This window comes from Plectropomus leopardus, chromosome 17, assembly GCF_008729295.1.
Source record: "Plectropomus leopardus isolate mb chromosome 17, YSFRI_Pleo_2.0, whole genome shotgun sequence".
In the NCBI taxonomy this organism is placed as follows: Eukaryota; Metazoa; Chordata; class Actinopteri; order Perciformes; family Serranidae; genus Plectropomus; species Plectropomus leopardus.
The window spans coordinates 7945536-7964859 of record NC_056479.1 but is presented as its reverse complement, the minus strand read 5'-3'; the positions used below and the strand labels follow the sequence as shown (position 1 = coordinate 7964859).

The 19324-nt window shown below is 40.7% G+C and overlaps 2 protein-coding genes and 1 pseudogene across 2 annotated transcripts; all 3 read left to right on the top strand.

The window, feature by feature from the left end:
- The first annotated feature begins 41 nt into the window (after positions 1 to 41).
- On the top strand, positions 42 to 4030 carry LOC121956666 (apolipoprotein L4-like). Its single transcript, XM_042505017.1, has 4 exons — positions 42 to 366; positions 1206 to 1805; positions 1893 to 2009; positions 2738 to 4030. The coding sequence occupies exons 2-4, from the start codon at positions 1426 to 1428 to the stop codon at positions 3765 to 3767; spliced, it is 1527 nt and encodes a 508-aa protein (XP_042360951.1). The 5' UTR covers positions 42 to 366; positions 1206 to 1425; the 3' UTR covers positions 3768 to 4030.
- A 3134-nt stretch (positions 4031 to 7164) lies between these two features.
- On the top strand, positions 7165 to 11508 carry LOC121956216. The gene is made up of 4 exons (XM_042504347.1): positions 7165 to 7202; positions 8347 to 8817; positions 8921 to 9037; positions 10530 to 11508. The coding sequence occupies exons 1-4, from the start codon at positions 7189 to 7191 to the stop codon at positions 11506 to 11508; spliced, it is 1581 nt and encodes a 526-aa protein (XP_042360281.1). The 5' UTR covers positions 7165 to 7188.
- Positions 11509 to 14938: 3430 nt separating this feature from the next.
- Positions 14939 to 19324, top strand: LOC121956215 (annotated as a pseudogene).

The following is a 19324-nucleotide window of genomic DNA, read 5'->3' as shown; positions in this document are numbered from 1 at the left end:
GCTGCTGCCTGGTCTTTTCTCGCTTCATTGTCGCAATCACACACAGTATCAACCTCCTGAATAAAAAAAAAAGTCAGCTGACCGCGGCGCATTGCACAGAATGAAGGAGTGGTTCAGTCCGCTGCTGATGTGGAGAAGGGAAAACGAAACCAAACAGCTTCGTCTGTCCAAGTGTTGTCAACAAAATTCCTCTGCAGATAGTGATTTTAACAGGTTCAGTCAACGCACAAGTTGGTGACCATTAGCTCAGTAAACGATCAGAATTACATTCTTCGTGTTTCTTTTTATTTCGCCCCGCAGATAAAAAGATAACGTCCTGTTAAGGAAAGGAGGACAGCAAACCGCGAGAAGAATGTCTGCTGCAAGGTAGAGTTTCAATCTTTGAAGTACTTTTACACAAAAAAGAGAAGAAAAGCCTGAAAACAACGTGTCAAATAAGGTGAAAGAAGAAGCCCCTATGTGTACCTATTAGGAGACAGATATTTGATGCAACAATAAATTAGCTGCTTGTTAATTATGTTGCTAAGAGGTAATCTAAAGTCATTTTACAGGCCTTACAGGATTGTTTCAGTATTAAGTACATCTGGATGTTTACCACACAAAGACAATAAACAGGGAAATAAGTACTTTTTAGCTTTCGTTTTGAAAACATAGTCTTAATAATTTGTGTTAATAATATATATTACTGCAAGTAACTTTGTCCATATTGTAAGGCATCCAGAATATGTAGAACACTGAAAAAGGTTTTCTGAAACCTTGAACCATTGATAAACCATTTGAGCTCCGGCGACATTTGCTGGTCAAATTGTGTAAATGCAACAACATACAAAAAGTGAATTGTCCTGACTAGTGGTTACAAACCATTTTTTGTACATTTGTGAGACTCTGTGGTAATTTTCAATGTCTTGTTGTATTAAGAGACTCTGGATAAGGTTAAGGGCTACACCACCCAATAAAGACATTCCTAAAATGTTTATCACTTCAAACAGAGACTGTAGATCAGGGGGCCAGGGTGTCAGGGGTCTTTGTCCATTTTTTATTTATCAGCATTTGTGTGAGCGGTTTCTGCCAGATCTTTCTCCTGCACTGTCACATAAAAAAACCTAGGGTGGAGATACATTAGATCAATGTGAGATTAACTCCACAGCAATAGTTCAGTATGAATTTGTTTTGAAATCTCACAAACTTGATTTTTGTTATTACAGAGAGGAACTCCAGGAGGCCTTGTGCTGCTACACCACAGATACCCTCACCTACATCGACACAGTGAGAGGATTCTGTGAGAGGAGCTCTAAATGGATGCTCGGGAGAGAGACAGAGGTGGATGTGATGATGGACATCAAGGACAGGGCTGACAGCATCGACCTAGATATCGGCCATGTTACCCAGTCAGAGGACAGAGGTAGGTAAGGCTATTGGGAATATATGAAGAGCAAGGTAACCCAGGTGACTGCAGACAGCAGGCGTGCAGAGCTGGAGAAAGAGCTTGCTGCCGTGCTGAAGGGCACTCTGGGAGGATTGGAGGAGCTCGACCGCTTCCTGGATGCAGTGGAGACGCTGGCGGTCACCTCGCTTCATGTATTCAAAGAGGAGAACCAGGTGTTGCGTCTGCCAGAAGGGATCAGTCCTGAAGATGTTCAGGTTGTCATCACAGCTGCGCGGCTGATCTGCCCTCTCCTCCTTGAATTTAAAAGAGATGCAAGTGTCTTCTTCCTTCCCAAACTTCAGAATGTGGAAGTGCTGTCATATCAGCTGGACAAATACATTCAGACCACCCAGAAAATCTGTGAGAAGTTAGACAAAAGGTACACTGACATTTCTTTAATATAATATGTAGAGTTCTAATAATAAACATTCATTTTATCAAGTAAGTGTAACATTGTCTTTCACAGCTGCCTCTTTGAGTTTTGCCTGAAGGACACAGAGACTGTGGTGGACCTCAATGTGGATTTGTCTGAGGATGACATACAAAGGATGCTTCATCACATTAATCTGCTCGATGAAATCAGGTAAGCATTATCCTTGTATGTATTTTATGCCCCCTAATATCATGCCAGCACGGACGCGCAAGGTTTGATAAGTGATAATAATGTGATTATCATTAGACTGTTTGATGCATGCTCAAAAAAATAGAGATACAGTGCAAAAGTATTTGTTCACATTCCTACTCTATGTGAAGGGTTTGACAGTATGTCAGAATGTCTATAACTTTAATATAGATATACAACATGATTTCACCCTACTCATCACATTTTGATGCTTGCTATCCTTGGTCCCCCTCAGAATGAATTCTTATGACTATGGTGATCCTCTGATTTTTAGATTTTGAGTCTTGTTTGAATTTCCTGCATCTAAAGGAAATTAGATGCAATATTCATAACTGAAATGATTTAAAACAAGTTTTTCCATGATTTCTATAAGGAATTCTCTCGCTCTCATAACGGTTACATCACCTTGAGGATGCACTCAGAAAAGAATGCATCCTTGGGTAATCGGTTTTGTCCAGCAGCAGGTTATAGCTCAGTATTATTTGTAATTTTTCATTATGCCAGCAAGATGAATTATGTTTCAGGGGTTTTCAATCCATTTGTTCATGCGTGTCAAAAAAAAAAAATAGAAAAGAAAAGAAAACTGATCCCAAGTCTAGTATTTTCATACTAAATTTTAAGCATATTTACCATTTGAGATGTTTCATCTTATTTATTTAGTCTTAATGTTCTCTTTTTGTCTTCATCAGGAAGAACCAGAACTTCCGCATGATGTTCTTGTTTCAGAATGAGCCATGTTCTGGCTTCATCCGTGAGTTCAGTGAGAGACAGCCCAGGATGCTGCAGTTTCTCAAAGAGCTGGAGGAGAACGCTGTCCAGCTGGACAGGATGAATACAGGAGCAAAGATCTCCAGTGTGGCAGGCAGCTCAGTGGGGGCAGTTGGAGGTGTGCTCTCTATCATTGGTTTGGCATTGATTCCTGTAACAGCTGGAGTGTCTCTGGCTCTGACAATGACCGGGGTAGGGCTGGGAATTACCAGCGGAGTCAACAGTGCTGTCACGGCCGCCACAGAGATTGGAGTAAACCGCAAACATCAAAAGAAAGCGAGTGAAGTCTTCCAGAGCTTCATGGAGGATGTGCAAGTACTCCAGGATTGTCTGGAGGACGTCACCCAAAGCGTAACGACCCAGATTGACATGCTTCTGGGAGTGAGCAAGGTGCTTTGTAAAATCGGAACTATTGGAAAGGGTATTGATTCACTTGTTGATGCTGCCTCCGCTGTTAAGGTGTTAAAAAGTGATGAGCTGATTGCAAGTGCTGGCAAAGTGGCGGTGCAGGAAGGAAAAGCCCTACGTAACGTCCCCAGGGTGGCAGCAGATCTTCCAGATATTGGACAGGCAGCAGTCAAAGGACCTCTTGCCCTCTCTAAGTCAGCCAGAGCCGGTCTTATCGGGCTCAACGCTCTCTTCCTTGGCATGGATATCTTCTTCATCTGTAAAGACAGCGTCAGTTTGGCCAAAGGCTGCGAGACTGAAGTCTCAGAGTTCATCAGAGCCAGAGCTGCACTTTGGAGCTCAGAGATGGACTCATGGCAGAAGATCCATGACTTACTGAGCGAAGGTCTCGAGACATCAGAAAAAAACAAAGCTAACCTGGAGACGCCATTTTATCCAGAGACGGAGATGAAGAAACGAGGAGAAACAGAAAAAGAAATTCCCTCTGAGGAATTGGATGAAATACCAAAAGTGACAGAGAATCAAAACTGTTCAATACAGTAGTGCTTAGTGAACAGAGACAATACTACGTTTGTGTCACCAATCATTTTTGCCAACTCTGATGCTGTGATCAGATATGAGATCTGTTTAAACTCAGCTTTATAGATCATGTAATAGGTAATGGGCAATTAAAATCTAGTAGCTTTGAATCTATAAACCTTTTGCCAAATTAGTTTGAAAACATAATGTATCATAGGTGTAATTTTGTACTTTTCCTGATGATAAATGTAACCGCCATAAAAAAAATTAATGCAAAATTCATTCTGTACAATTTGTATGATGTATATATTATCCGGGCAGCCAATCTGCACATTTTTCTTTCACAGATAAATTACATATTAAAGTAAGTTAATTGCTCTTTCTCTCTCTTGTGTGGGTGTTTGTGTAAAATTCATTAAAATTAAAAAAAAATACTTTAAGATTTAAGTGACAAGTCTGACTGATAAGTATTCCTTCACATGCTTTCTATAATGTGGCTGTATTATTACAGACAAACTCTAATTACTATTAGAAAATTATAAACTTACCGGGTGTGTGTGGTCATAGTAGACATAGTCATTTTACTATCCCATGTACTTTAACTTGCTGACTTTGCAGCAGCTTAACACACTAATGTGGCACTTTGCTTGAGATGGTACTGCAATATTAGAGTGCTTTAAGTGCATTATCAGTCACGATGGGTACTGTGGGTGTATTGCTCATCTTGTGATTTTGACTGAAAGTGCTCTTGTTAAGTATGTTATACTGATTTATTTCCTTCTCTTTTTGTGCTTATTTTCCATCTTTTTGCTTCTGCTTCAATTACTAAATTTTTCTGTAGGGATCAATATTTCTTTTTTACCTTCAGCAATGTGTTTGAATTCATTATAATGTGATGTATTTTGTAGTATGTCCACTGTCCGTTTCTAAAATGCCTCTTGTGTGAATTTTGTGTGACTCTCCCTGGGGTCATAACTAAGTGTGAGTGGACCGTCCTGTAACTAACACTGACACAGATGCTGAACAGTGTATTGCTGATATCAGCACCTGTGAAATCAGGGTGTGGTCCTCAATCCACTCTGCTGCTCTCTTGTGTCAGCTGAGCTTTGCATTGGTGGAACAAGTATTCAGATCTTTTACTTAAACAAGAAACAAAGAAACAGTGTAGAAATACTGTTATATGTAAAAGTCTTGCCTTAATAAAATAATCACTGTAGTATATCACCTAAATGTTGCAGCTAATGGGGCTAGGTCAAGTCAAGTCAATTTTATTTATAGAGCCATTATCACAAAACATGGTTTGCCTTAATGACAAATGAAATACAATCATGGCAAAAAAGGAAAGAGAAAGAGAGGGGGAGAGAGGGGGAGAGAGGCACAGCAATAATAGAAACAGATGCATGTCATATTACAATAACGGTAGGTGTGAAATTATTAATTGCACTCTATGATGATGTTGAGGGTGATGATAACAGCCTCATGCATATGTTGATAGGGAGGTGTCTAAAGGCAAGATCACAACATTGGCGCAACCAAGACCAGACCACAATCAGGGTGAGGGCGGGGGGGGGGGCATAGTATCAGATTCCGATGGCGGCATTAAGAGAAGGCAAAGGAGCTCGGCGAATCAGAGGAAGTCCCCCGGCAGGTTAAACCTATGTCAGCCTAACTAGGGGCTGGTCCAGGCAGCCTGAGCCAGCCCTAATTATAAGCTTTATCAAAGAGGAAGGTCTTAAGTCGACCCTTAAAAGTTGAAACGGTGTCTGCCTCCCTGACCGAAATTGGAAGATGGTTCCATCGGAGAGGAGCATGGTAGCTGAAGGCTCTGGTTCCTATCCTAGTTTTGGAAACTTTGGGAACCACAAGTAACCCTGCATTTTCAGAGCGCAGTGATCTTGAGGGATGGTAGGGAACTATGAGCTGCCACAGACAGGATGAGCCTGACCGTTTAGAGCTTTGTAAGTAAGGAGGAGGATTTTAAATTCAGTCCTGGATTTCACAGGGAGCCAGTGCAGAGAAGCTAAAACAGGAGAAATATGATCACTGTTCTTGGTTCCTGTTAGAACACGACCAGCAGCGTTCTGCACCAGTTGGAGAGACCAAACACATTTGTTGGGGCAACCAAATAATAGAGAGTTCAGCCTAGAGGTGACAAATGCATGAACTAATTTTTCAGCATGTGTTTGGGACAGGATATGTCTATTTTTTGCAATGTTACACACGTGGGCCGTGGGCTTCGGCTTACTCTGCTTCGCTCGGACAGTCACCTGTCTGCGCGGGGGTTGCCGGGGACGGCTAGCAGAGGCTCTGCTATGTCGGTCCGCACCGGCTACAGGGGGCTTGCTAACTACTGCAGCTAAAGAGGGATTTTCCACGATGCGGAGCTGCATTTCCAGGTCGCTCAGCCTCGCCTCCAGCGCAGCAAATAAACGACACTTGTTACAGGTACCACTATCACTAAAGCAGGCAGAGGAGTAACTAAACACCTGACACACTGAGCAGGAGAGAGCACAAGAGGGAGAAGAGCAGGGAGAGGAGCAGGGAGAAGCCATCGCTAACCAGAGCTAATGCTAAAGAAGCTAACGGGCTAACAGTGAGTGAGCGGCTGTGATTTAACAGAATACAAAAACCGCTGAGAGGAGACAGCTGTGAGTGATTAAGTAAAGCTTATGTGAGTTTTCAGTCACAGACAAATAAAAAGCAGTCGAAGTAAGAAGCAAGTTAGAAGATTAGCTGGGACTTGCTCGTAGGAGCAGCACAGAGACGCTACCAGCGGCACAGACAAACGTGCGGCGGAAGTGAGGTATGACGCTGGCCCGCAGTACGCCAGCACTTAGTCCGGCTCGGTTATAATGCATCCATGGTTTGAATGCATGGAGGTATTATAAGGAAGTCTTGAATGCCATTTAGTGTAATCTCTGTGAAGTTTTGTTTTTATTTTCACTGAGATACAGTCGAAGTTAAGCAGAAGCACACCGCGCCTTACAATGATACACGTAGGGCTCAGCAGACAAGTGATAAACATTGTTTAAAGAGGAGGCGTCAACAGGGCCCGTATTTCAAGTTGGGTGGCATTTACTGGAAACAGGTGTGGCCGTGATGTTTTTGTGTTCAACAAGAATTTGAAAACGAAAGTTAAACAATAATAAAATGCTCTGCTTTCTGTTTTGCGTCGGTCTTTTGCATTAGGAATTCTGTCGTTCAGCAGATGTGTGTGTGTGTGTGTTATTTGATTTTTTTTAATTTCATCAGATTCACTGCATATTCAGTGTGTTCCCTAATTTTCTTTTGTCCTGCGCACCTTTCTTCTGTTAACAGCAATTAGTCTCGTAACAAAGCTTTATTTGTATACGCGGGGAATTTTATTATTGTAACCATGCACATATAATACGTTTCCGATATGTAGCCTAACTAAAGACGAAGACAGCAAATCAAGAGGAGAAACATGTCTTCTACAAGGTAAAGAGTTTAAAACTGAGAGATACTTTTGAAGTGAGAGAAGAGCCTGCAGTAAAGTGTCGACGGGAAATAAGTATTAGGAGACAGATCTTTGAATGCCAGAAACTCTGATACACTAATTTCAAACAACATAATTAATAACTTGTTAAATATGCTATGAAACTTTAAAACATTTTTAAAACCTGAGTGTACAGGATTGTGTTAGTATTAAACACATTTTCATATCTTACGCAACACATAGAGAAATAAACGCATTTTAGCTTTTATTAGGTCAGTCAATGTATTAATGAATACTGTAAAATCAATATAGTCTGGAAGATGTTGTACTGTGAATTACTGTACCCCCAAAATATGTCGAATATTTTTAGTTTTCTGAAACCTTGAAAAACCAGGTGAGATCTGGCGACATCGGCTGGTCAAAATCTTGTAAGTGCAACGACGGACAAATACTTCTCTGGCTGACAATCACGACATGCATTATGCCCTTTTTTCTGCTATATCTGTATAATAAAGACATTGTTTTAGTAGTAAGTAATGTTAAAGAGTAGAAATGATAGTAAAAAAAACAAAAACAATCAGATTTTAGGAATATTATGTAACATATTTGTTTGCTTTTCCATCCTGTTGATCATCACCCCCTCATATTAATTTTGGGAGGGGTCCTGACCCCAGGTTGTGAACTGCTAATGTGTGCTGACTAAAAAGCCTATATATATTAGATGGCATTTGGGTTGCATTATCATATTTTGTTATAGAATCTTTCATACATTTAGTATATGTAATAATAAGTTTAATTAAATCCAGTATTTGTACTTTTTGTTTGTAGTGAACTTTGTAGTCATTCAGCTGTTTAAAATGCTTTACCAATGTTATTGTGCTTTGATTAAATGTTTCTGTAGTCTGTGTTATGAAGATGTAATATGAAGGAAAAAACACAAAATGGATGTTTGAAAGAAAAAATGAGTGGGCCTATCCTTGCGTGACTTTTGCTGGGACCATAAAAACTTCTCTGTATTTACCAAGGGCACTGGCATTAGGCATGATCTGAAGTATATAAAAAGTAAACTTCTTCATGTCAGCAGAGACAAGTCAAAGACGGGATTAGAGACAAGTAATTTTTATCTATTGATGTTTTGTGTTACAGAGTGAAATTGGAGAAGGCCTTGTGCCAGTATGTCACAGAGACCCTCAGTCACATTGACACAGTTAGAGAATTCTGTGAGAGGCTCCCCAAATGGACATGTGCAAGGAAGAAAGAGATTGCAAAGATAAAAGAGGAGAATGACCAACCAAAGTTAGATGCTGTGCTGAAGGATGCTTTGGGCGGTCTGCGGAAGCTCGACTGCTTCCTGGTTGCAGTGGAGATGCTGGCAGTCACCTCGCTTGAAGTGTTCAAAGAGCAGAACCAGGTGTTACATCTGCCAGAGCGAATCAGCCCTGAACATGTTCAGATTGTCATCATTGCTGCACGGCTGATCTGCCCTCTCCTCCTCGTGTTTAAGAGAGATGCACGTGTCTTCTTCCTCCCCAAACTTCAGAATAAGGAAGTGCTGTCATATCAGCTGGACAAATACATTCAGACCACCCAGAAAATCTGTGAGAAGTTACAGAAAAGGTAAGCTGACATTTCTTTAAAATAATACGCACATTTTGTTTTTATTGTTATGAAAGAGACTGCAGTAATTTCAGTGGAATTTAAAAGTAACTGTCTTATACAGCTCCTTCTGTGAGTTTGGTCTGAAGGCCCCAAAAACCCTGGTGGACCTCAATGTGGATTTGTCAGAAAATGACATGCAAAGGATGCTTCAACTTGTTAATCAGCTTGACAGAATCAGGTAAACGCTAGTCCATGATTGGTTTGTCCAAAAATTTTAAATATAAGTGTTTCTAGTGCATGTATTATTTGTAACTGACCTCTGTGGGACTACATTTGAATTGTAGAAACTTTGAAATTGTAGCTACATTGCACAACAACCACAATCCCAGTAAATCTGCATTTTATGTAAGGTGTTACTCTTTGACCAGACAGTATATAAAGATGGACAACACACCCCCACTTAACCCACTATGCTTAAGTGAGGTTAAAATCTCTGAGATGTGAGCTTTGCCATCTTGTCATTTAGAGCTCGATTCTGTGCAGTAGCGATGACCGCGGTGGGGGAGTTCACGCCAAAAAACCCGTCAGACCAGTTGTGAGCAGCTGCATTGAATATGACACATGGATTGGCCGTCACAGATGTCAATCATGGTGGAAGATCTCCTTTTTTCTAATTTAATAACACTAAAACGAAACTAATCATAAAAACAAATACTTAAACATACATTAGGTTGAAAGGAACTACTTTCAGTTACAGAAATCATCCTTAGGAAAACTTTATTTAGCATGCACTTTAAGTTTTAAGTTTGGCCTATGTCCATATACTAACATGAAGGGGCGGGCACTATGACCTATCCTGCAGTCGGTCACCAGGCGGCAATAGAGCTTGAAAAGTTGCACTTTGGGGGCATTGTCATGTCGTTCATCTTTATATGCAGTCTATGGGATTATTACATCCGAGACCCAGGTCAGGTGTAGTTAGCTGAGATGTAGAAATACGCAGTGTTCCATCACAGGATACACAGCTTTTGGAAGAACAAATATTCACTACTAATTAACCTGCAGTGCAAGAGAGAGCATTTGTTGGGGCAGCAGTTAGTCTTTAAAACCTAATTTGTGATTTTATGGCTTATATAGCCATATAAATTTAATAGCCATTACAATTTTTTTGGATTTGTCTCAGTCCAAAAATCAGAGCACACCAGATCCTCACTGTGTGCATCAAAACTTGAAATAACAGGCTATTCTTTTAAACACCTCTTTGTACATTTTCTGTTTGTACTAGGGCTGGGTAATATACACATACACGCCTTTACCATGATATAAGACCACATACCATCTGAGATTTTGGATATCATCATATCATGATATGAAACAAGTGTTATTGTCTAATTTTCTAACTTATCAGACTGATCTATTTGTTCTAATACTTGCGTTCACCCACTTAAATCCATATTAGTGATGATAATCAAAAATCTCATTGTGTTGATATTTTGTACAAGTACAAATAGTCATCTCTAAAATATTGTAACAATATCAATATCTACGTATTTTGTCATATTGTGACATTTGATTTTGTGTCCCAGTCTAGCATTTATGAAGCTTTTGAGGGGACTTAAAATATTGTGATATATACTGTGTACGGTGATATAGCCCAAAAATATTGTGATATTATTTCAAGGCCATAACGCCCAGCCCTAATTTGTACTTTTGTTTATTCTCTGTAAAAGGATGGACCAACACTTCAGGACGATCTTCTTGTTCCAGGAAGTGTCATGTCATTGTTTCATTGATGAGTTCAGCAAACGACAGCTGAGGATGCTGCAGTTTCTCAAAGAGCTGGAGGAGAACGCTGTTCAGCTGGACAGGATGCATAAAGGGGCAAAGATCTCCAGTGTGGCAGGCAGCTCAGTGGGGGCAGTTGGGGGTGTGCTTTCCATTGTAGGTTTGGCATTGATTCCTGTAACAGCTGGAGTGTCTCTCGGTCTGATAATAGGAGGGACAGCGCTGGGAATAACCAGCGGAGCGAACAGTGTGGTTACCACGGCCACAGAACTTATAGTAAACCATAAACATCAAACGGAAGCTGGTAAAATCCTCCAGAGATTCATGAAGGATGTGCAGAGTCTCCAGGATTGTCTTGAGGAAGTGTCTGCTCAACCAGCTGCTAACATTCCTGTGAAAGCGGAATATTTGAGGAAATTGATGTTGCTGTCCAAACCTGTGTCAATTGGACGTAGTATTAGCTCACTTGTTACAGATGTCTCCGCTTTAAAGGCTTTGAAAAGGAATGAGCAGGCGGTGGGGGCTGGCCTAGTGGCAGTGCAGGAAGGACAGGCATTAGTGAATGTGTCCAGGGTGGCCTCAGATGTCCCAGATATTGGACAGGCAGCAGTCAAAGGGTCTCTTGCCCTCTCTAAGTCAGCCAGATTCGGTCTCATTGGGCTCAACGCTCTCTTCCTTGGCATGGATATCGTCACCATCTGTAAAGACGGCATCACTTTGGCCAAAGGCTGCAAGGCTGAAGTCTCACAGTTCATCAGAGCCAGAGCTGCACTTTGGAGCTCAGAGATGGACTCATGGCAGAAGATCCATAATTCCCTGTGCAAAGGTCTGCTGACATCAGAGAAAAACAGAGTTATCCTGGAGATGCCATTTTATCCAGAGAGGGCAGGGAGGAAACAAAAGCAGATAAAGAACAAAATATGAAAGATGAAAAAAAAGTCAGTCAGTCATTTTCTGTAACTGCTTGTCCTTGTAAGGGTTGTGGCGCTTAGTGAACAGAGACAATACTACGTTTGTGTCACCAATCATTTTTGCCAACTCTGATGCTGTGATCAGATATGAGATCTGTTTAAACTCAGCTTTATAGATCATGTAATAGGTAATGGGCAATTAAAATCTAGTAGCTTTGAATCTATAAACCTTTTGCCAAATTAGTTTGAAAACATAATGTATCATAGGTGTAATTTTGTACTTTTCCTGATGATAAATGTAACCGCCATAAAAAAAATTAATGCAAAATTCATTCTGTACAATTTGTATGATGTATATATTTTGTATATATTTCAATCTGCACATTGTTCTTTCACAGATAAATTACATATTAAAGTAAGTTAATTGCTCTTTCTCTCTCTTGTGTGGGTGTTTGTGTAAAATTCATTAAAATTAAAAAAAAAATACTTTAAGATTTAAGTGACAAGTCTGACTGATAAGTATTCCTTCACATGCTTTCTATAATGTGGCTGTATTATTACAGACAAACTCTAATTACTATTAGAAAATTATAAACTTACGGGTGTGTGTGGTCATAGTAGACATAGTCATTTTACTATCCCATGTACTTTAACTTGCTGACTTTGCAGCAGCTTAACACACTAATGTGGCACTTTGCTTGAGATGGTACTGCAATATTAGAGTGCTTTAAGTGCATTATCAGTCACGATGGGTACTGTGGGTGTATTGCTCATCTTGTGATTTTGACTGAAAGTGCTCTTGTTAAGTATGTTATACTGATTTATTTCCTTCTCTTTTTGTGCTTATTTTCCATCTTTTTGCTTCTGCTTCAATTACTAAATTTTTCTGTAGGGATCAATATTTCTTTTTTACCTTCAGCAATGTGTTTGAATTCATTATAATGTGATGTATTTTGTAGTATGTCCACTGTCCGTTTCTAAAATGCCTCTTGTGTGAATTTTGTGTGACTCTCCCTGGGGTCATAACTAAGTGTGAGTGGACCGTCCTGTAACTAACACTGACACAGATGCTGAACAGTGTATTGCTGATATCAGCACCTGTGAAATCAGGGTGTGGTCCTCAATCCACTCTGCTGCTCTCTTGTGTCAGCTGAGCTTTGCATTGGTGGAACAAGTATTCAGATCTTTTACTTAAACAAGAAACAAAGAAACAGTGTAGAAATACTGTTATATGTAAAAGTCTTGCCTTAATAAAATAATCACTGTAGTATATCACCTAAATGTTGCAGCTAATGGGGCTAGGTCAAGTCAAGTCAATTTTATTTATAGAGCCATTATCACAAAACATGGTTTGCCTTAATGACAAATGAAATACAATCATGGCAAAAAAAGGAAAGAGAAAGAGAGGGGGAGAGAGGGGGAGAGAGGCACAGCAATAATAGAAACAGATGCATGTCATATTACAATAACGGTAGGTGTGAAATTATTAATTGCACTCTATGATGATGTTGAGGGTGATGATAACAGCCTCATGCATATGTTGATAGGGAGGTGTCTAAAGGCAAGATCACAACATTGGCGCAACCAAGACCAGACCACAATCAGGGTGAGGGCGGGGGGGGGGGGGGGGGGGCATAGTATCAGATTCCGATGGCGGCATTAAGAGAAGGCAAAGGAGCTCGGCGAATCAGAGGAAGTCCCCCGGCAGGTTAAACCTATGTCAGCCTAACTAGGGGCTGGTCCAGGCAGCCTGAGCCAGCCCTAATATACGCTTTATCAAAGAGGAAGGTCTTAAGTCGACCCTTAAAAGTTGAAACGGTGTCTGCCTCCCTGACCGAAATTGGAAGATGGTTCCATCGGAGAGGAGCATGGTAGCTGAAGGCTCTGGTTCCTATCCTAGTTTTGGAAACTTTGGGAACCACAAGTAACCCTGCATTTTCAGAGCGCAGTGATCTTGAGGGATGGTAGGGAACTATGAGCTGCCACAGACAGGATGAGCCTGACCGTTTAGAGCTTTGTAAGTAAGGAGGAGGATTTTAAATTCAGTCCTGGATTTCACAGGGAGCCAGTGCAGAGAAGCTAAAACAGGAGAAATATGATCTGTTCTTGGTTCCTGTTAGAACACGACCAGCAGCGTTCTGCACCAGTTGGAGAGACCAAACACATTTGTTGGGGCAACCAAATAATAGAGAGTTCAGCCTAGAGGTGACAAATGCATGAACTAATTTTTCAGCATGTGTTTGGGACAGGATATGTCTATTTTTTGCAATGTTACACACGTGGGCCGTGGGCTTCGGCTTACTCTGCTTCGCTCGGACAGTCACCTGTCTGCACGGGGGGTGCCGGGGACGGCTAGCAGAGGCTCTGCTATGTCGGTCCGCACCGGCTACAGGGGGCTTGCTAACTACTGCAGCTAAAGAGGGATTTTCCACGATGCGGAGCTGCATTTCCAGGTCGCTCAGCCTCGCCTCCAGCGCAGCAAATAAACGACACTTGTTACAGGTACCACTATCACTAAAGCAGGCAGAGGAGTAACTAAACACCTGACACACTGAGCAGGAGAGAGCACAAGAGGGAGAAGAGCAGGGAGAGGAGCAGGGAGAAGCCATCGCTAACCAGAGCTAATGCTAAAGAAGCTAACGGGCTAACAGTGAGTGAGCGGCTGTGATTTAACAGAATACAAAAACCGCTGAGAGGAGACAGCTGTGAGTGATTAAGTAAAGCTTATGTGAGTTTTCAGTCACAGACAAATAAAAAGCAGTCGAAGTAAGAAGCAAGTTAGAAGATTAGCTGGGACTTGCTCGTAGGAGCAGCACAGAGACGACGCCAGCGGCACAGACAAACGTGCGGCGGAAGTGAGGTATGACGCTGGCCCGCAGTACGCCAGCACTTAGTCCGGCTCGGTTATAATGCATCCATGGTTTGAATGCATGGAGGTATTATAAGGAAGTCTTGAATGCCATTTAGTGTAATCTCTGTGAAGTTTTGTTTTTATTTTCACTGAGATACAGTCGAAGTTAAGCAGAAGCACACCGCGCCTTACAATGATACACGTAGGGCTCAGCAGACAAGTGATAAACATTGTTTAAAGAGGAGGCGTCAACAGGGCCCGTATTTCAAGTTGGGTGGCATTTACTGGAAACAGGATGTGGCCGTGATGTTTTTGTGTTCAACAAGAAATTTGAAAACGAAAGTTAAACAATCATAAAATGCTTTCTGTTTTGCGTCGGTCTTTTGCATTAGGAATTCTGTCGTTCAACATATGTGTGTGTGTGTGTGTGTGTTATTTGATTTTTTTAATTTCATCAGATTCACTGCATATTCAGTGTGTTCCCTAATTTTCTTTTGTCCTGCGCACCTTTCTTCTGTTAACAGCAATTAGTCTCGTAACAAAGCTTTATTTTTCTATACGCGGGGAATTTTATTATTGTAACCATGCACAACATATAATACGTTTCCGATATGTAGCCTAACTGAAGACGAAGACAGCAAATCAAGAGGAGAAACATGTCTTCTACAAGGTAAAGAGTTTAAAACTGAGAGATACTTTTGAAGTGAGAGAAGAGCCTGCAGTAAAGTGTCGACGGGAAATAAGTATTAGGAGACAGATCTTTGAATGCCAGAAACTCTGATACACTAATTTCAATCAACACAATTAATAACTCGTTAAATATGCTATGAGCTTTAAAACATTTTTAAAACCTGAGTGTACAGGATTGTTTTAGTATTAAACACATTTTCATATCTTAAGCAACACATAGAGAAATAAACGCATTTTAGCTTTTATTAGGTCAGTCAATGTATTAATGAATACTGTAAAATCAATATAGTCTGGAAGATGTTGTACTGTGAATTACTGTACCCCCAAAATATGTCGAATATTTTTAGTTTTCTGAAACCTTGAAAAACCAGGTGAGATCTGGCGACATCGGCTGGTCAAAATCTTGTAAGTGCAACGACAGACAAATACTTCTCTGGCTGACAATCACGACATGCATTATGCCCTTTTTTCTGCTATATCTGTATAATATAGACATTGTTTTAGAAGTAAGTAATGTTAAAGAGTAGAAATGATAGTAAAAAAAAACAAAAACAAACAGATATTAGGAATATTATGTAACATATTTGTTTGCTTTTCCATCCTGTTGATCATCACCCCCTCATATTAATTTTGGGAGGGGTCCTGACCCAGGTTGGAACTGCTAATGTGTGCTGACTAAAAAAGCCTATATATATTAGATGGCATTTGGGTTGCATTATCATATTTTGGGTTAGAATTATCATACATTTGTTTTGTTTAATTTAAATCCAGTATTTGTACTTTTTGTTTGTAGTGTACTTTGTAGTCATTCAGCTGTTTTAAAATGCTTTACCAATGTTATTGTGCTTTGATTAAATGTTTCTGTAGTCTCTGTGTTATGAAGATGTAATATGAAGGAAAAAACACAAAATGGATGTTTGAAAGAAAAAATGAGTGGGCCTATCCTTGCGTGACTTTTGCTGGGAACATAAAAACTTCTCTGTATTTACCAAGGGCACTGGCATTAGGCATGATCTGAAGTATATAAAAAGTAAACTTCTTCATGTCAGCAGAGACAAGTCAAAGACGGGATTAGAGACAAGTAATTTTTATCTATTGATGTTTTGTGTTACAGAGTGAAATTGGAGAAGGCCTTGCGCCAGTATGTCACAGAGACCCTCAGTCACATTGACACAGTTAGAGAATTCTGCGAGAGGCTCCCCAAATGGACATGTGCAAGGAAGAAAGAGATTGCAAAGATAAAAGAGGAGAATGACCAACCAAAGTTAGATGCTGTGCTGAAGGATGCTTTGGGCGGTCTGCGGAAGCTCGACTGCTTCCTGGTTGCAGTGGAGATGCTGGCGGTCACCTCGCTTGAAGTGTTCAAAGAGCAGAACCAGGTGTTACATCTGCCAGAGCGAATCAGCCCTGAACATGTTCAGATTGTCATCATTGCTGCACGGCTGATCTGCCCTCTCCTCCTCGTGTTTAAGAGAGATGCACGTGTCTTCTTCCTCCCCAAACTTCAGAATAAGGAAGTGCTGTCATATCAGCTGGACAAATACATTCAGACCACCCAGAAAATCTGTGAGAAGTTACAGAAAAGGTAAGCTGACATTTCTTTAAAATAATACGCACATTTTGTTTTTATTGTTATGAAAGAGACTGCAGTAATTTCAGTGGAATTTAAAAGTAACTGTCTTATACAGCTCCTTCTGTGAGTTTGGTCTGAAGGCCCCAAAAACCCTGGTGGACCTCAATGTGGATTTGTCAGAAAATGACATGCAAAGGATGCTTCAACTTGTTAATCAGCTTGACAGAATCAGGTAAACGCTAGTCCATGATTGGTTTGTCCAAAAATTTTATATATAAGTGTTTCTAGTGCATGTATTATTTGTAACTGACCTCTGTGGGACTACATTTGAATTGTAGAAACTTTGAAATTATAGCTACATTGCACAACAACCACAATCCCAGTAAATCTGCATTTTAAGTAAGGTGTTACTCTTTGACCAGACAGTATATAAAGATGGACAACACACCCCCACTTAACCCACTATGCTTAAGTGAGGTTAAAATCTCTGAGATATGAGCTTTGCCATCTTGTCATTTAGAGCTCGATTCTGTGCAGTAGCGATGACTGTAGTGGGGGAGTTCACGCCAAAAAACCCATCAGACCAGTTGTGAGCAGCTGCATTGAATATGACACATGGATTGGCCGTCACAGATGTCAATCATGGTGGAAGATCTCTTTTTTTCTAATTTAATAACTCACGAAAACGGAACTAATCATAAAAACAAATACTTAAACATACATTAGGTTGAAAGGAACTACTTTCAGTTACAGAAATCATCCTTAGGAAAACTTTATATTTAGCATGCACTTTAAGTTTTAAGTTTGGCCTATGTCCATATACTAACATGAAGGGGCGGGCACTCTGACCTTTCCTGCAGTCGGTCACCAGGCGGCAATAGAGCTTGAAAAGTTGCACTTTGGGGGCATTGTCATGTCGTTCATCTTTATATGCAGTCTATGGGATTATTACATCCGAGACCCAGGTCAGGTGTAGTTAGCTGAGATGTAGAAATACGCAGTGTTCCATCACAGGATACACAGCTTTTGGAAGAACAAATATTCACTACTAATTAACCTGCAGTGCAAGAGAGAGCATTTGTTGGGGCAGCAGTTAGTCTTTAAAACCTAATTTGTGATTTTATGGCTTATATAGCCATATAAATTTAATAGCCATTACAATTTTTTTGGATTTGTCTCAGTCCAAAAATCAGAGCACACCAGATCCTCACTGTGTGCATCAAAACTTGAAATAACAGGCTATTCTTTTAAACACCTCTTTGTACATTTTCTTTGTACTAGGGCTGGGTAATATACACATACACGCCTTTACCATGATATAAGACCACATACCATCTGAGATTTTGGATATCATCATATCATGATATGAAACAAGTGTTATTGTCTAATTTTCTAACTTATCAGACTGATCTATTTGTTCTAATACTTGCGTTCACCCGCTTAAGTCATTAAATCCACATTAGTGATGATAATCAAAAATCTCATTGTGTTGATATTTTGTACAAGTACAAATAGTCATCTCTAAAATATTGTAACAATATCAATATCTACGTATTTTGTCATATTGTGACATTTGATTTTGTGTCCCAGTCTAGCATTTATGAAGCTTTTGAGGGGACTTAAAATATTGTGATATATACTGTGTACGGTGATATAGCCCAAAAATATTGTGATATTATTTTCAAGGCCATAACGCCCAGCTCTAATTTGTACTTTTGTTTATTCTCTGTAAAAGGATGGACCAACACTTCAGGACGATCTTCTTGTTCCAGGAAGTGTCATGTCATTGTTTCATTGATGAGTTCAGCAAACGACAGCTGAGGATGCTGCAGTTTCTCAAAGAGCTGGAGGAGAACGCTGTTCAGCTGGACAGGATGCATAAAGGGCAAAGATCTCCAGTGTGGCAGGCAGCTCAGTGGGGGCAGTTGGGGGTGTGCTTTCCATTGTAGGTTTGGCATTGATTCCTGTAACAGCTGGAGTGTCTCTCGGTCTGATAATAGGAGGGACAGCGCTGGGGAATAACCAGCGGAGCGAACAGTGTGGTTACCACGGCCACAGAACTTATAGTAAACCATAAACATCAAACGGAAGCTGGTAAAATCCTCCAGAGATTCATGAAGGATGTGCAGAGTCTCCAGGATTGTCTTGAGGAAGTGTCTGCTCAACCAGCTGCTAACATTCCTGTGAATGCAGAATATTTGAGGAAATTGATGTTGCTGTCCAAAACTGTGTCAATTGGACGTAGTATTAGCTCACTTGTTACAGATGTCTCCGCTTTTAAGGCTTTGAAAAGGAATGAGCAGGCGGTGGGGGCTGGCCTAGTGGCAGTGCAGGAAGGACAGGCATTAGTGAATGTGTCCAGGGTGGCCTCAGATGTCCCAGATATTGGACAGGCAGCAGTCAAAGGGTCTCTTGCCCTCTCTAAGTCAGCCAGATTCGGTCTCATTGGGCTCAACGCTCTCTTCCTTGGCATGGATATCGTCACCATCTGTAAAGAGACGCATCACTTTGGCCAAAGGCTGCAAGGCTGAAGTCTCACAGTTCATCAGAGCCAGAGCTGCACTTTGGAGCTCAGAGATGGACTCATGGCAGAAGATCCATAATTCCCTGTGCAAAGGTCTGCTGACATCAGAGAAAAACAGAGTTATCCTGGAGATGCCATTTTATCCAGAGAGGGCAGGGAGGAAACAAAAGCAGATAAAGAACAAAATATGA

Coding starts and splice junctions, on each gene's coding strand:
- LOC121956666 (XM_042505017.1), top strand. CDS start 1,426: ATGAAGAGCAAGGTAACCCAGGTGACTGCAGACAGCAGGCGTGCAGAG. Junction 1,806..1,892: donor TGTGAGAAGTTAGACAAAAG/GTACACTGACAT, acceptor TGTCTTTCACAG/CTGCCTCTTTGAGTTTTGCC. Junction 2,010..2,737: donor AATCTGCTCGATGAAATCAG/GTAAGCATTATC, acceptor TGTCTTCATCAG/GAAGAACCAGAACTTCCGCA.
- LOC121956216 (XM_042504347.1), top strand. Junction 8,818..8,920: donor TGTGAGAAGTTACAGAAAAG/GTAAGCTGACAT, acceptor TGTCTTATACAG/CTCCTTCTGTGAGTTTGGTC. Junction 9,038..10,529: donor AATCAGCTTGACAGAATCAG/GTAAACGCTAGT, acceptor TCTCTGTAAAAG/GATGGACCAACACTTCAGGA.